This window comes from Aulonocara sp. 'chitande type north' Nkhata Bay, linkage group LG10 (genome assembly GCF_057382095.1).
Source record: "Aulonocara sp. 'chitande type north' Nkhata Bay isolate Kocher_YH1m ecotype deep benthic linkage group LG10, A_spYH_male_GT1.1, whole genome shotgun sequence".
NCBI lineage: Eukaryota > Metazoa > Chordata > Actinopteri > Cichliformes > Cichlidae > Aulonocara > Aulonocara sp. 'chitande type north' Nkhata Bay.
The window spans coordinates 24,690,129-24,707,827 of record NC_141353.1 but is presented as its reverse complement, the minus strand read 5'-3'; the positions used below and the strand labels follow the sequence as shown (position 1 = coordinate 24,707,827).

General features: G+C 38.1%; 1 protein-coding gene across 5 annotated transcripts in view; it reads left to right on the top strand.

Moving 5' to 3' along the window:
- Positions 1-17,699, top strand: part of LOC147320958 (prolyl 4-hydroxylase subunit alpha-2-like) — a 47,562-nt gene that overhangs the window by 23,884 nt on the left and 5,979 nt on the right. For 3 of the 5 annotated variants that reach the window (XR_015131301.1, XM_086309241.1, XM_086309240.1), the window contains exons 3-12: positions 5,784-5,883; positions 7,653-7,749; positions 7,905-8,056; positions 9,099-9,236; positions 9,463-9,702; positions 11,163-11,359; positions 12,115-12,291; positions 12,688-12,758; positions 13,156-13,255; positions 14,948-15,001. Coding sequence is in view for 4 of the 5 variants with exons in the window: in XM_086309241.1 (XP_086165367.1) it covers positions 5,784-5,883; positions 7,653-7,749; positions 7,905-8,056; positions 9,099-9,236; positions 9,463-9,702; positions 11,163-11,359; positions 12,115-12,291; positions 12,688-12,758; positions 13,156-13,255; positions 14,948-15,001 (1,326 nt within the window). In the remaining variant the exon portion in view is untranslated. Of the gene's footprint in view, positions 1-3; positions 160-480; positions 731-5,783; positions 5,884-7,652; positions 7,750-7,904; positions 8,057-9,098; positions 9,237-9,462; positions 9,703-11,162; positions 11,360-12,114; positions 12,292-12,687; positions 12,759-13,155; positions 13,256-14,947; positions 15,002-17,699 lie in introns of those variants that run through there. The other 2 variants (XM_086309243.1, XM_086309242.1) reach the window with 2 other exon arrangements.

Genomic DNA, 17,699 nt, shown 5'->3' with positions numbered 1-17,699 from the left:
CGCATCTATTCAAAGGATTAGGGTGAGCCTTTCGGGAGGTTCTGTACGTGGCAGCGCTTTCCTCCCCTCTCCGTACTTTTCATAACCCCTGGGTGCCAAGTGGATTTGCGTCCACATTCTCAAACGTGACTATCCCGTTTGAAAGCCACGAGAATGAAGGTAAGCTGACATTAAATGCTGTCTCGGATTAGCTATCGCACAAAATGCTGTGTAGCACTACATCACGGCTGAGTCCTTGAGCTCGCATGCCTCCCGAACATGCTGGGATGGTTGTCAATCGTGGGTCCAACAGGCTTCTGTTGTTTTTTTAGTGCACCAGATTGTACAGACTATCAGGTTCCCAAGGTTAAAGAAAACACAACATGTTATTCAGTGAGGTTTGTGTTCATTCCCGGTTACATTATAATGCGAGACACAGCTGAGTAGCAAATGTTCCACAGCGGACAAGGAGAAAGTTTTGAAAGTTTGCGCGAAACTTCGTGACCGAGCATCTCACGCGTGGATGACATTCTGTGTTTTACACACACTCACACACATACTTTGAATCGGAAAGTGTAGCTTTTTTCGGCACAGTGAATTAAAATCTCTACACAGCACGGACTACAGGACATTTACGGGACCAAAAAAAGGGAAGTGTTGGGAATTTCTAGAAACAGCCGTCCCGGGCTGACGTCACTGGGACGGCTCCTCTACTCTGGAGATGGTCTGCACACTCGGTCGCGGGGGAAGAGTGAGTTTTGCTCATCTTTACCTAATTTCTGCTCTCACGCAGACACGTAAGCAGCGTAAGATTGGTCTGATGTTAGCAGTTATCGACACATATTCCAGCCTCGCGGTGACATTGTTTCTATTTCATGTACCGCAAACAAATCACCTCTAGCTCTGCACCTAACGATTATTTTGATCGCTATTGGCTGTTAATATGCCAAATAACCATGTAAAACGAATGGGATAGCAGTGGCAGTTAAAGTACTTATAGAAAATCCAAAAATATTAGTTTCATCTAATGTTAGAGTAATAAAAAAGATCAATTTACGACACTAAGGAACGTGCAGCTATCAGATATATATGTGTCTTTGAAAATTACGAAAAATTGTTAGTTATCAAAACTTAAATAACTTTAGTTATCCGAATAAATCATGTAAAACCGCTGAATGCTTATTATACTCACATTAGATTCGTAGAAATAGGTCACACAGGGCTGTTATATGTAATTGCAATATAAATTAACTCCCTTTAAAGGGGGTGAATTCACTGTGGCTGCCTACTGTTCACTGGGTTCAAAAGATTAGGTCTTGCATAGCTCCAAAAAAGGGCTTTGTTCTCCCTTAACAAATGGCACAGCGTCACTAAATACACTGGCCTGGTAGCGTGATGCCCTGCAGTGATTTATGCATGGTAGAATGCAAATAATTGTCTCTGGCTGTTATGGGAGTGTGTAAAAATGGAAGGTAACAAATAAATACATCTGCCAGCTGCATAAACCCAGAAGACAGGTGACTCTTACTAAATAAGCTGCAGCCACTGTCCTGATCCAACTGTTTTCAACTAAACTGAATGCTACAACTGTCTTGCTGTCAAGTAGGTAAAATCCCCAAATAAATGCAAAGATAAAATATATTTTGTTTTATTTAATAACTTATTAAATTAGGGTGATTTGGGTTATTATTGAGCTCCAGCAAACTTGCCTTAATATAAACCACAGTAGAAGTCAGTAGTTTTCCATGCTTTTCCTCTGGATAATGTTTCCATGGTCAGCAGAACATGATTGGGATCTTGGATGAGGAATGCTCTCTTTCCATATCAAAGTAGGGGATGTGTCATAAGTAGTATTTCCATTGATTTGCTGACCACACAAAACCACAAAATTGCTCCACTTTGCTGACCTCATCCTGTGACGTTTAGTGGAAGTGAAAGTCAAAGTGCGAGTGGCTATAGATGAAAATGAATGAAGGGGTTGCCCGCTTATACTAAAAGCCCTGAAGAATTGAGCAAATTGTCAGTAAGGATCTTAAAAAACACAAACCGTAACCAACCTAAGCTGGGTGTTAAAGAGGGAAATCTCTTTTTTTTTTTTTTCCTGCCCACAGTGTAATTTGAACTGCACAGATTAGCAACGATCACCAGGTTGACTCTGGAATTTTTGTTCATTGCTGGAGGATAGTTCTGTGTCTTAAGACTGATGGCCATTGATTGCCTGGGCACGTTCACCTGTTCTGGGTATGGTACGTGCAGATGCTGTATGCGGTGCACCGTGTAACATGCATGTGACGTGGTTATGTGTCTATGTCTGCGTGTGGCCGTTGAGTTTGATCCTATTTACTGATTACATCAGTCGTTAAAATATCTGTTAAACATCAACTGCTTGCTTTTCTTCTTAGTGCACCAGAGTGGAAAAAATTGGCAAGTACCAGGCCTTTTTTTTCTTCTTCTCTCTTTTCAGATTTTAGTTTTCTGGCATGCAACTTCCATTTTTTTGCTTACATGCAAAGATAGCTGCATTTACTCCCATCTAGGTTTATCAAACACTGGAATTTGGTGTTTGGGGCCAAAAATCTACTCAGAAATGAATTTCTTTTGGGCTCTTCAACTTCTTTCTTCCTCATCCATAATTCTATTTAAACTACTCTGTTATGTTTGGGTGGGCGATGTCACTGTTTTCAACATTGTGGAATATAATTTTCCAGAGGAATTGTACAGATGTCATCATTAAATAAATAACAACACGTGATCTACCTTGCGTGACCCAATTAAATGTGTGACTGATTACAAAATGGTTGGGGTGCTCATTGGACACACTTTCCATCTTGGAGTTATAACAGATTTAGCGTACCAGACTTGAAGTAGCTGTGAGTGGACAAACATTCACAACATTCACACAACAGTCAGAGTGAAAAACAGGGTGCAGAGATTAATAAGTGGCACTTTTTGCCTTTAAAGTGATCCAAACATATGGGCTTTTGGCTAGAATGTCCACCCGTGCTGTCATGGAGCATATGTCCTGCAAACATGAGCCATTCAGATTCAAGGTTAGGCTTCAGGGGAAAAACTAAACCAAATTTGGTAGAAGTATTTTGCAGCAGTGTTGAAATATTGCATCATTCAGACTGCTCCGTCCTCTTTGCACAAGCCCGAGGTCATAAATGCTTAATTTTTTCCCCCTTGTTTGTATTTCTTAGAAATGAAATGTTTATATAAACATATATTAAATGAAAGATATTTTATCTTTGCACATTGATATGTTTAATCTTCTTCCTCTTAAAACTCAAATTTATTTTAGTGTTTTCACCAGTCGGACAGATGTTGCATAGACCAGCCATGCTTGTTGTGTTTAGTTTTTCTCAAGTATGTAAAGTCCCATAGAAGAGTAGAACAAGATGACCACAGAAGTTGAACGTTTTACTCTAAGTGCAAACATTTGCTCCTAATAGGAACCCCTGCCCCACTGCAGACCTTGCATCCTGATGTCTTTGCCAGAGACTGTGTTGCTTTGGTTCCTTATCTCACTTACAGAGCCACTCCTCCATGTAAAGCAGGAAAGTCTGAACAAACTCAACCTCAGTATGAACTGGCAGAGATACTTTTAGGCTATTATCATTGAGTTCAGGCCAGTTTTGCAAATGCTCAACATTAAAACTGATGCTCCTTAATGCAGTGGCAAAATGTTGAAGATCTGCCTGCTTTCTCCTACCTACCTCGGTCTGAGATGCATGCACACAACTTTGGCCTGTGTACAAAGTGCAGCTGTGCATACCTGCACTCTCGGGACCTCTCTGGACATCCTAGCCTGTCCTCTCCCCCTCATTTTACTTTCTAGAAAAACCCGACACCACTCGAGTAGTAAGTGTACCAGTCCTCTTTTTCAGGAATGTTGCCACCTGCAGAAACAGGCCAGACTCTGTTTGAGCTGAGCAATGATACTGGCTGTAAATTACAAGGCGAGAGAAGCAATCGTTTACTTTTTAGTTTGAGACTTTGGGGATGATTATCTAGCCAGTGTTTAAGCCAACTCAAAATGCTTAAACGTAACACACAAGAAGCTGAATTTATACTGCAAGGAATATATTTATTAATATATATAGTCTTAGTAATGCACACAAAGTTGCATTAAAGAATGTCTTAGCCTTCTTTCTGAGTTCAGCATAAAGGTTTTCAGCCAATATACATCTGTCAGCTCAGCATAAGGCTTGTGCTTTTTGTCAGTCGTGTCACTCAAATGCAAATATATTTATTCTGCATACAATGCAAATTTAGTCACATTCTTTGTGAACCGATTTAAAGCTCTCATACATTCAGGAAGAGACAGTGAAAGTTTTTTTTTTTTTTCTGTGTTTCAAAAACGTGGAACTTTTTCTTTTAATCCCAAAATGAACAGTGCGGCTAAATGTGTGCTGCTTCGTCTCTCCTGAATCTTGGTCCAGTCATATCATTTTTTTGATCATTTGGCTACAAAGTTACACCCTCTGTGGTACATTCCAGTGTAATAGCTGTAATTGTAAATGTTAAAAGAGAAGATGAGGAAAAATAGTTCTTTCCTATACACGTTAAGGAGATTTCACAGCCTTTCTTCAGTCGCGCCTGCTGTAGATTAGCATCGGCATGTCTGTGTCAGATGTTTACCCCATCAGAAGAATCAGGATGTCACATATGAGCCACATTCCACCTGTGTTTGCGTCACACCATCACTGGCAGACAGATATGGTGCTTACACACTGACATTTATTTCCTGTAAATTTGTTATACTTGTTCCTTTTGGACATCATGTTGCTTTCTTATTGTCACTGTAGAAAATCACTGAATTTGCCCAGAAGGTGTCAGTCAAATAGTTTCTCTTTCCAGGAGGTTATTAAGCTATTTCTTTACTCAAATTTATTCAAACATCAATGTGTCTGTGCTTGCAGTTAGAATTATAGATGTGTACGTTTTAAACATACTGTAGTAAACAGTCATCAGTGCCAAGTGATGTTTTAAAAACAGAAGGAAAGGAGAAAGTAGCACACAGTTGCTTTTTACAGTCTTGGACTGATGTTACTTCTACTTTTTCTGCTCAGCCCTGTAGCTGGCTCCGATACTTAATCCTCATAACACTACTAATGCATTGTGGCAAAGTCTGCCATTAATAAACACTGAGGTTTTGTGCCTTATTGTGTTTTATTTAGTGTGTCAAATGCATCTAATTGCATGGAAATGTAGGTTATATTTTTAAAAGCAAGGCACGTAAGTAAGTAAATAGGTACATAAGATTATCTTCAGTGCACGAGCTCATTTCCAAAATAAATTTTCTGGTTGTCATGTTGAATTGTAGAGCAGGAGACTGAAAATGAACTTATGCCGACCTGGCGCGACCCTGATGGAAAGAGAAATGAGAAAATTACACACATAAACATATTAAAAATATACTGTTCAGTTACAGCTGTGTCCCCTATTTTTCCCTTCTCAGTGAGAACTGGGAACAATAGACCATGACTCATTTGTAGGAAACGTGCTGGAAACTTTTGAGAATTGTTTGGCGATCTGCAAATTTAGTCTGGAAACACAGAGTCAGACTTGGTGTAACACAAACTGAAAGTTTGAAACTTTTTATATATGATACGCTTACAAATTGTGTTAAACGGCTTTAAGGAGGAATACTTCAAAAAAGACACTTTATTCATAGAGATTTATAGAAAACGGTGGATAAAAAAATCGTTTTATATGCTTTATAATGTTCAGCATAACTAGTTTATTTTGTGTGCCACTGTGACATGATGTGATTATGGTTTTTTTTTTTAATGTAATTGCAGGTTACTGAACAAGGCAGAATGAGCAAAGTCCTGCTTTTTGTCTCCTCGGTCCTGCTGTGTTGCTGCCGGACCACACGGGCAGAGATCTTTACATCCATTGGTAGGTTTACTGGTTGTCAGGGCAGCTAGTCCACTTATCACAGTGTCGCTGCCTCCTTCACATACTGAAGTGTCCTTGGGCCTGACTCTTAAAAATGAGTCAGGCCGATCGGTGTCCTGTGTGTGTGAGAGAGAGAGAGAGAGAGAGAGACTGGTAGAATTTGACAGACATTGCTGCTAACCTGTATTGCCTCCTTTTTGTCCTATTATAAGTCAATGGGTAATAAAATTGTGGGGAAAATCCCATCTTTTGGAAGGCATCAAAATAAAATGAATATGTTCTATAAAAGGTCAAGAGAACAAATAGAAAATAAAATATTAGTATCTGTTCCAACAATTATCCTCAAGCAGATTTGCAAACTTTGTCAGTTCTTTAAACATTTAGTGTTAGAATCCAGAAACTCTAGAAAGCATTGGTGAGTGAGCCTTTAATCTGTCATCAGGTGTTTGGAATTACTTGGGACTCATTTACAGGACTTGCATGAATAGTCAATCATTCATTCAATTGATTAATCAAACCAAGCCCACGGGTCAAGAGCTCAGTGCTACTCTGGATTTAAAAAAAAAAAACAATCTTGATTGATGCCTTACTAATTACCTGTGTTGTTTTTAATCAACGTTTGACCACAATAATAGGATGCTGAATTGCTCAAGAATGTACATCTGTGCTTTTCACTTTGTATTAAATGGAGGATGTGGCCAGAAGAGGACTAATAATAACTTTATAGAGAAATAGTTGTGGTACATAGATTCCTCTTTCTTTCTTTCAAATCAGTGCTCAGATATTCAACATGATTTCCGTAGAAATTAATCTCTTGAACCACTTTAAAAGGGAAAAAAAGCTTTTCTTACACAATGCCCTTGATTTGTGCAATCACAGAGACATTGCTGGCATACAGAAAATGCTTTTTGTATACAATATGTGTCACATCGCTCAACTGGTTAGTTCTTATTGCTTGGAAAGGTATACTGATGTGCTGTTCTGTTGATTTAATGCACTTAGGTGGTCAGATATGCTGTTTGCATGCAAAAACAATGCAGACTTGTCATCCTCTGTCTTTTAAAACTTCTGTTAAGCTAAGCAATCCAATGAGGATGTTTACTAAGCACACTACACCCCATCTATCTCTTCCAAGGCTCATGGGTGGGTGCTTAACTGTAATTTTGCTGAGTAATTCTATAGTATTAAAGCCCCGCAGTTTTTGGCTGAAGAGTTATTTTCAGCCTAAGTCTGAGGGGAGTGGTGGGGAGAAAGTGTTACCAGAAATAGACTCATTTTTTTCTTTGGCTTTTAAAGCAAAATACAACAGAAAAACATTTCTATAGCTTTTTGGGTTTGTTTTTTTTTACTGACTCCTCAAACCAAAGTACCTGACAACACGTATTCACATATTTCCACGCACACTAATACAGCTTTTTATAATACAGTCTAACCAATGTGCCTGTCTTACAGCTAATATTTATTTACCCATTAACCTAATATCCCTGTGTTCATTGTGGGAGCAAACAAGTGTGCCCAGAGGAAAATCCCACATGGAGAACATGCTGAACAAACAGAAAGGTCTCTCGACCGTCTGATCAGCAGGCTAAGCGCTGCACCGACATGTCATCAAGTATCGCTTGATGGAGTTTTAATGTGAAATGAGTCATTTTGTCTCAGAAACACTAAACCTGCAAATTGCTTGAAATTGTAATAATAAACAAGCTGATGTTGACTTTATCCTCAGTGAAACGTCTAATTTACCTTCATATCTGTGTGTGTGCCTACAGGCCAAATGACAGACCTGATCTACACAGAAAAGGAGCTGGTTCAGTCTCTGAGGGAGTACATCAAAGCAGAGGAGTCCAAGCTGGCCGCTGTAAAAAGGTACATTCTGAACTCTCAGATATCACCCCATATTAGTCTGTTTATGTGTGTTACTTTTCCTTTAATCCGTTCTCACATTTATAGGGTAAGTTGATATGAAGTGTATTGTCTCTCTATAAAATGTGTAGTAGAATCACCCTGTATCCGTTTCTTAGCTGGGCCAATAAACTTGATGCCCTGACCCGAATGTCCACCGCTGACCCAGAAGGCTACCTGGCTCACCCAGTGAATGCCTATAAACTGATGAAGAGACTCAACACTGAGTGGTCTGAACTGGAGAGCCTGGTACTTCAGAATCCCGCTGATGGTAAGGATATATCTCCAACGCAGTATTTTACTAAAGGAGCACTCGTGAAGTGCCCTGATTTGAACTCTGCTTGGAAAAATTAGGATGTTTTCTGTGTGGTCTGTGAGATCTTGCAGATCATCACGTGCATGCTACAATCAGACAAAGGGGAAATGTTTTTTAAATAGTGCCTACCTCTGTGTCTAGAGCAGTTCATTTGCCACTTTACTTATTGCATGTTGCAAAATATAGAGAAATACCTCAGTGTATGTTTTCTTGGCCAAATCTGTATGTTACCCTTTATTAATCCCAAATCAATAGCATTCTTTTAATGGCTTTTAAAGCAAAACCCAACAGGAAAAACTTTTCTAGTTTTTTGTAATTTTACTGACTAATCAAACCACTCTACCTGGCAACCCGTATTCACCTATTCTATGTATTGTCACCATGACACAATATATACAGTAATATATATCTCTCAGCATAACCAAAAGGCAAGCAGCACAGAGCAAATATAAGCTCCAGAATGGATGTGAGGAGAATGAATGCAGCTTTTGCTGGGGAGTGGAAATGTTTACTGTGCTGCTTTGTCCACATGCTGTGATCAAGAACAGAGCTTGTCATGTTTTAGCTGCAGCTGTTCTTCATATCTGCATATTTTGGCAATGAAGAGTGTGTGTGTCTTTGTCTCTGTGCACTTGGACCTGAAAGTGTGTACGTGTTTAGACACAGGACCATATCTGTGTAAGGCAGATAAACTTAGCATATGTGTACAGAATTCAGTAACTGTGTATTGCACGGTTGTGATGCTATTGTGTAGTACAGTCTGTGAAGAAACGCAAACACACAGAGACTGACTAAAAAGGCGAAGACACATTCCAGCTACACCTTTAGAGCTGGTACATCTAGATCAATATGATGTTGCTGTTCTGCATGTGTAAGTAAACGATTAAGTACCAACAAGTTAAAAATGACCCAAATTTGAATTATATGTGAGTGTTGTGAGTGTCATGTGATACATGCAAATGAGATGTACAGAAAGACATTCTCACTTTCTGTCCAGGGTTCGTCTCCAACATGTCCGTACACAGACAATATTTCCCAGACGAGGAAGATGAGACGGGTGCAGCCAAGGCGTTGATGCGCCTGCAGGACACGTACCAACTGGATTCTGAAGCCTTCTCCAAAGGAAAGCTGCCAGGTAAGCAAGAAGTGTGTGTTGAATATAAAAAAGCATGAAAATATCACAAAGGGCAGAGTAACTTAAGCATGTCATGGAAAAGTAATTAATATTAAGTTAATAAATAACTTAATAATTATTATGTTATTTATTAATAACTTAATAAATGGTGCACATTTAAAAAAAAGTGGTATGTCTTAAGTACATTTTGTTCAGTCATTTAGTCTTACTGAGTGGTTTCCATCAGGTGTGCACTCGAATGCTGTACTGACCGTGGATGACTGCTTCGACATGGGAAAGACGGCTTACAACGATGCAGACTATTACCATGCCGTGCTGTGGCTGCAGCAGGCCTTGAAACAGCTGGACGATGGCGAGGAAGCTGTGGTTTCCAAGGCAGACATTTTGGACTACCTCAGCTACTCTGTTTACCAAATGGGTGACCTCCCTCGAGCCATTGAACTGACGCGACGGCTTGTAGCTATTGGTAAGACACAACATAGGCAAATGAAGCGTTCTTCCTGCACACCAACGCTCATTACACACACACACACACACACACACACACACACACACACACACACACACACACACACTCTATTTCCAGCCTGAGTCGGACAGAGATGTAGTCTTCCTTGTAAATATAAAAACTGGATGAATGGAGTTCATGGGACACATGTTTAGATCAAATGTTTTATGTAAATATGTTTAAAGATTTAAGTCTTTTTCATTTGTTTCTAATTACACCTTCTTCTACAACTCAATTTCTCTACTGTGCTGTAATTAATAGTTTGCTTTCTTCTGGTTTCACTAGTTACTACAGTTCACTCTCCTCTCTGACTGTTGTGGTGCTCTGTGCTCACCACAGTAGCTGGGAGTTGTCCATTCGAGAAAAAAAAAGTGGCCTGTGGGTTTAAACTGTTATTTTAGCCTCTGTATCACAGGCTCTGACAGCTATAGGTCACAGGCTACAGCTGCATTTTTAAGTTGTGGTATACTTGTTTACTTGTCAAGTGAAATGAATCGAGCTGTTGTAGAGGTGAAACGGTATGCCATCAAGTGCGGCAAAAATATCCTGCAAATAGCACCTCATACAGAAATACTCCAGTATGTGACTCGCCCGTAAAAGTGGGACGCAAATGTACAGCATGAAAACACATTTCTCGGACATTTTCCAGCACATACCTGGCTATTTATATACAAGACAGCACATCTGAAATGGAGGAGAGAAACATGATATTCTCACTGTCTCATAACCTGCAGTAATATTAATTCTATCAGGAGATCCTGAGGTTGTAGTCATTCTGGAAATTTCCTAACTAAATGTGTAATGCTGTAAGCGCACATGCTTACAGTCCTGTGTAAAACTACACCCAGCAAACTGCAAACACATTAACACCCTAGAAGAACCACAACAAAATCAACATGTAGGATAAACAATAACTAAAATACACTTAAAGTTTCTTTGTTTCTGTAAATGAGCTGACTTTGCTACTAAATTAATTAGGCTTCAATGAAGAGGCACTACCTGCAAATTCCACAAGAGGGTGCACTTTTTCCATTATTTAACTCAGTTACTTTAGTAACTCAACAACAAATAACAAGAAGAAGACACAAAGGAGAAGTTTTTTGATAATAGTAGGTTTTCTTAGTGTTGTATTCACTAAGAAAATCTTCAAGATTAAAAAAATTTGAAGTTAAAAATACTCATAATTGTTCTGTTGCTGGCAAATGAGTAAATGCAGTTATATCACAAAGTCTTAACAAAATAAAATAGAAAACAGCCAGATTTCAGGGTTATTTATTTGTTTGTTTGTTTGTTTTCAGTGTCTACCTACTATGACTACTGTTTGAAATGTGTTATTAGCACACACGGGATACGGCTCCAAAGTGTTTCATATCATCACGTTCTTCTACCTCTGCTAATCACTTTTGTTGTATTGACAGATCCCAGCCACCAGAGGGCAGGAGGAAACCTCCGTTATTTTGAGCAGCTACTGATGAAGCAGCTCCGTGAGATGAACCAAGACTACCAGCCTCCATCTGAGGAGCCCATTCAGCTGGGAACCTACAGTAGACCCAAAGACCATCTCCCTGAGAGAGAGTCCTATGAGGCTCTGTGCAGAGGAGAGGGGATCCAAATGGCGAGTCATCCTGCAGACTCTATTTTGAGTCGCTATTTTGTGAAACCAAATCCTAAATTGAATATTTATGTGTTTTCATTGATTTTTATGGACATTCATTGTTAGGCTGTTTTTCTGATGCTATGTAAAATCAGCACTAGCCAAGCCAAAAACGTCAGCCCTGATTTAAGATGTATTTAATCCTGAAAAGCAATACATAAGAAACTAATTTTGACTCTGTTGCAGATTTTTCTATGTGCAAACTATAACCAAACTATAAAGGAGGATTAAAGTATAATTGTCCAAACATGGTGATTATTTGTGCACAATAAGAGCACAGAAACTTTTATAGACAACAACTGGAAACCTATTGCATAATTAGATGTGTTTATTGTCAGCAGGCTGAATCAAAAGAAACTGGATTCCATTAGTGTTTTTACTAGTGTATGATTTAGTAACCCTTTTGGTACCTAAGCTACAACTCTTGTTTTAAACAACAAAATTAGGCCGCTCTCTGTATAAACAAACAGGAACACAGGAAAAACCACACGCACGGAGTACAGAGTCATTTACAACAGAGATAGTTCTGTAGTCTATTTAAGTTTAGACGCTTAAAATGATGAAGAGGTCAGTCAACCCTGCTACCAAGCTCAGATACCTGTGCTACTATGAGGCTGCATTATAAATGCATGGCACTGCACGTTGTTTCCATTAAAGTTAGTTATAAAATTGAAAAGAATGGCAAAATTAAAAATTTTCTTTGTTATTTTTACTAGACTGAAGCGAGGAGGAGCCGTTTGTTTTGTCGCTACCATGACGGGAAAAGAAACCCTCGTCTTCTGCTGAAGCCTGTTAGAGAAGAGGACGAGTGGGACAGCCCCCACATTGTGCGCTACCTGGATTCGTTGTCAGATGAGGAGGTTGAGAAGATCAAAGAACTGGCAAAACCCAGGGTAAGACAAGAAGCATTTAATAAAATGGAAACAGAATATTTTCTTGCTGACCACCATTAAAATATTTAATTACTTTAAAGGTTAATGAGACTAATGCACAGGAGGAAAGCTTTTGAACATTACCTTCTTACAGCTGCTGATCGAGTGCACGTTCTTTGTGTTTAAAAACTCATTCAGGCTAAGCTGTACAGAGCAGAACGTGGACTTTAAAAAAAAAAAAACAACTTTTATTGCTCGGCATATATAAATAAGAAATAGTTGTAAAGTATTTAAGATTAACAGTTAAGAGGGGATGAGAAGAGTGGTACCACAACGTAGAACTGGAATGGTTGGATTAACTCTTCTGTTTAATGTTTTATTTCTTTCTGTTCTTATGTTTTATTTATTTTTTTCAAGCTTGCAAGAGCCACTGTCCGTGATCCCAAAACAGGTGTCCTGACCACAGCCAACTACAGAGTCTCGAAAAGGTAACGCATCCAGGAAAAAAGGATCCTTTGGTTTTGTTTTGTTGTTTTTAGTTTCTTTAGTTATGACGGATTCCAGGAATACAGTAGCTTGTATCCTCCTGAGGCTGGATTTGGGTCTCTTGCTGGTCTTGAACCAGCGATACTGCATGTGTCAAGTGAATGATGCTGATGGTCCAAACATATTTTAATAGGACAAAATCTTAATAGCTTCACTAAATGGACTGGTTCTTATATAGTGCTTTTCTACTCTACTCGTGTACTCAGAGTACTTTATACAACAAGGTCAGAATAAAACTGTATCATCATTTGTTGTATATCCTGTCTTGTTTCTCTAAATTGCGAATTGTTTTTAAGTGTGTGTGTGTGGGCCACATTTAATACTTGTTTGTTTATTCAGTGCGTGGTTAGAAGGAGAGGAGGACCCCGTCATTGACAGAGTCAATCAGAGAATAGAAGACATCACCGGTCTCACAGTAGAAACTGCAGAGTTATTGCAGGTAATGGAGTTTATTTCACACATTTGATATTTAGCCTAACCTGTGTAACTAGTGAGTGTTGACTCAGTAAGTCAAAAATCCTACTCAGACACTTAAAAATACTGTTTTTACCCTTTAACTTCAATAGATGAATGATTGGTGCATTCACTTGACAGAATATGTTTTTGTTTTGTTTGTTTTGTTTATTTATTTATTTTTTAAATTACAGCATTTCTCTTAACCAGATTTCAATAACCCAAAGTAGAGTTAATGATATATGAATAGCCTCTAAATAATTAAGTCTTCACTTCAGATGTGCCTGTGCACCATCACTTCTTTGGATCCATTTTTCCAGCTGAAACCGAGATTATCGAAACTACAAAGAAATAGTCCAACGGGAGACTTCGGTTATGTCTTTTATTTCTAACATCTCTGTCTCTTTGAGAGCTAGTTTTTACATTTACTCCAATTCTACACACACAGGAGCATTTAGTTTCTGCGAGCCTTAAAGTGACTGCATGTAATATGTGGATGGGCGCGATTAGTTGTCCCCATGTGCAGAAAATTAATCACAGATGAATAATATGAAGTAATTTTATAATGAAATGTCACTTTCTTTCAAGAGGAACAGGTAAGCATGCCTATCCAGTTCAGATGTTCTTATCTCATCATATAGTTTTTCATATCAGTGTGCAGTCCCATATGAAATCAGAGATAACTGTACTCCTAAAGGTTCCACTAAGACTGGTGACTTTGCCAAATCGAGGCATTAACCCCAGATAATCACTTACAGCTTTGACCATGTTTACATTGTACATCTGCTTTATCTCACAGCAGCCTGTGGGCTCACTCTATGGGGTTCCTTTTGAGTTGCTCATACATTTTACATATACTTACTGTACTTTATTTTAAACTTGTAAATTAAATACTAACTCTTAAATAATGGAAGAAAAAATAATGATGCTGTTACTTTTACGTGATTTGATCTGGTTTATTTAAGAGTGTCTTTAGACGATTAGACGAATCCAAACCATCGCTATTCCATAAGTTGGATATTTTCTGTTTTCATAGTTTCTAAGGGAGGTATAGCAATTCTGATTGAAGTGCCAAATTCACTAGAGGACAGTGGTCAGAGCTTACTCATGAAACCATCAAACCGATACTGAAAACATGCAACAGCTTCACACACAAGACGTGTACTTTTAAAAGTAAAATTCATATTTATACAAGCTATAAATATTATGAATTAATAATAACCTTTACATGGCTTTAAATACAAACAAACAATAATAAAAATCCCTCTGGCACATAATGTGAATATAACCAAACAAATGAATCAAGTAAAAAATAAAGACAACCTTTGACAAGGTTGCATGAATAAAAGTTTCTCACTCACTAAAAGTATTGTAAAGGAGTTTGCAATGTTAAAAGATGAGATATAAATAATTGATAAAAAATTTTTTTTTCAAAAGTCTGTTAGAAATAATGATGCAGAATTAGCTGGGAAGATTTCCCTTTATCAATTAATTATTTTTGCCATTACTGAGATTTGTGGCTTCTGGATTTGTAGTCTTATGTAGTGTAGCTTAGTTGTTTTGCACAAGTTCAATGATACACAGAGCAACAGCATGAGTTAATAATTCAGTTTTCAGTGGACAGGAGAGTTTATTTATCACCTCTATCTAAGGGTCATTTTTGTCATTGGCTGACCAGGTTGCAAACTATGGCGTGGGAGGACAGTATGAGCCACATTTTGACTTCTCCAGGGTAAGTTCACTTTTTAGGTGAAAGTTTGTGTGCACTGTGGATGTGAAAACTGCTGTGGTTTGTCTTGGCATGCTTCCCACATTCCAAAGCTTAACTTAAATATGTCTTACTTGTGAACAGAATTACTTGCGTTACAGAATGACTAATACATGAGTGTGTGTGTGTGTGTGTGTGTGTATATATATATATATATATATATATATATATATATATATATATATATATATATATATATATATATATATATATATATATATATATATATATATATATATATATATATATATATATATCCATATACTAGGGGTGCAACGATACACAAAATTCACGGTTCGGTTCGGTTTGATACTTTGGTGTCACGGTTCGATATTTTTTCGAAACAAAAAAATGTTCATGCTTTTTTAATTTGTCATTTATTTAAAATTATAAATATATATTTTAACTCAAACCTACAGTTTTTTTATTTTTTATTTAATGTTGCTGAAACAACAAAGGGATAAAATAATAAATCTATCTGATCGAGAAATCCCTCATCTTTGGAAAAGAGAGTTTATTACAGAGAAATGGCTCTTTCCAAAATAAAAGCTATACTATACGCTTCTTCTTCTAAATGACTCGGGTAAAGTTTGTAGCATGCGTGCTTGTTGTTTTTGTCTGTTTCCACTTGTCTTTGCACTAGGATGATGTCAGCATAAATGTGCAGTCATATTCATTGTGTTCCCACTAGTGCTGTCAGCGTTAATCTGAAATGATGTTAACGCCACAACACGGCAAATCTCCGTTAAAGAGCTACCGCGGATCGCCCCGTGCGTGGGGCTGGACAGCGTCAACACGTTAACGAGCAAACTGCTCTAACACAGTAGTTCCCACCCATGTAATTGAGCATTGCGTGGCACATCCGACATACTGTTTTACTTTAGTCCATGATGCGCTTACCTTCAGGGTCATACTTCACATGAAGACCAAAATAGTTCCAAAGGCCAGATCTGAATGAGGGTGGGGGATAGGGCTGAACGATTATGGAAAATAATCTAATTGCGATTTTTTTTTTGCCCCAATATTGCGATTGCGATGCGATATGCGATTATTTTTTAAGGTCTTTGTCTTCTGTATTATTAAACAAAGACAAGCAATACATCATATAGTATGGCCAATACTATATTACATTAATTTTAAACTGTTCTTTCCTGGAAGACAGACCTCTGTTATGATGACATGAGGTGATGCATGAATTGATGACTGACATTTTTATTTAACTTCTTCAATCACAACAGTATATTTGAACATACACAATAGTTTATTTTTAGCTTACAAACATCTGAGCATAAAGTGCTGACAAGGAACCCTGGTGTAAACATTAAAATGAAAGTCAGTACAATGTGCAGATTGCAGAAATATACATAAAAAAAAATCAGTGGCTTTACCACACTCAGTTTTTCGACATCTGTGAACTACTAGACAGTCATTCAATTAAAAAATAATATTAAATAAATAAAACTAATAAATAAAAAATACACACATCTTACTGATCTCTGCAGTCAGTAACATTACACATAAAGTGCAAACATAATAGCAATTGTATAAACACACACACAAACACGCCTTTAAAATTTAAAGGCGTGAAATTGGACGGTCTAGCCTTCTGAATCAGAAGGCTAGTTCTGATTAGCGTCACCACTGTCTTGGTGGAGTTTAATAAACTCGGCCGTCTGCTTCTTGCTATCTAAAATATAACCAGACACTGGTGTAAATTCTCGACTGTCTCATACTTCTGTTTAATAAGTTTTCTGTTTGACGTTTAGTCAGCTGTGTGAAAACCAAGGAGGAACCCACCCGGGGGATTAATAAAGTTTTATTTTATCTAATCTAATAACTTTAATCTCAGCCAAACCGATTTACTCACGAACAAACAAAACACTGAAAAAAGCCCAACAATAACATTTTTAGGTTGTCTAAGTGTGTAATGGGCTAAGTTTCCATTCAGCTTAAACACTCCCAAGAAAATCTCCAGGACTCAGACGATTGGATTCCAGAAGTTTTTACTGGGTACTTTTTTGTGAAACTGTAAACACAATACAATGAAATATACTGTAAACACAATACAATGAAATATATGAAATGTATTATAGATGCAATAAGCTCAAAGCATCTGGCTAATTATCACAGCTTGACAGCCTAGCCGCATAGCTTATATGAGACACAATAAAGCTAACCGAATAACAGACAACGGTTCAAAACGCTTCACCGCTTAATTGTACAAAATGAATTATACTCACAGACTATGCCTTAGCGAAGAGAAAAGGATTAATCCTGTAACGGCGGAGCTGGCGGTTGAATGAGCCCACACGCTAATATCCCGAGTCACACAGTAGATTCACTTCCTGACTCTCAGCGTAAACTGCTCTCGTGTTGTCATGGTTACGAAAATACACACACCGCTCTAAGCTACGATAGCGAGATAAAGAGAACACAAAGAACACATTTCTGGGGGCATAACAAAGTGACTTATATATTACGTTTAACCCGAGCAGCGAAACTCCGCGGTGATCTGAAAATGATGTGCCGGGAGTTGTGCCGTTCTCGGCCGCATCAGTAACCCTCGAGCTCCCGGCTAGCTGTCGAGCTGGTGGGTAGCAGACGCCTCTGAAAACGTCGAAGCACTTTTGCAAATATGGGATATCTTGATAAACCGAGCAGA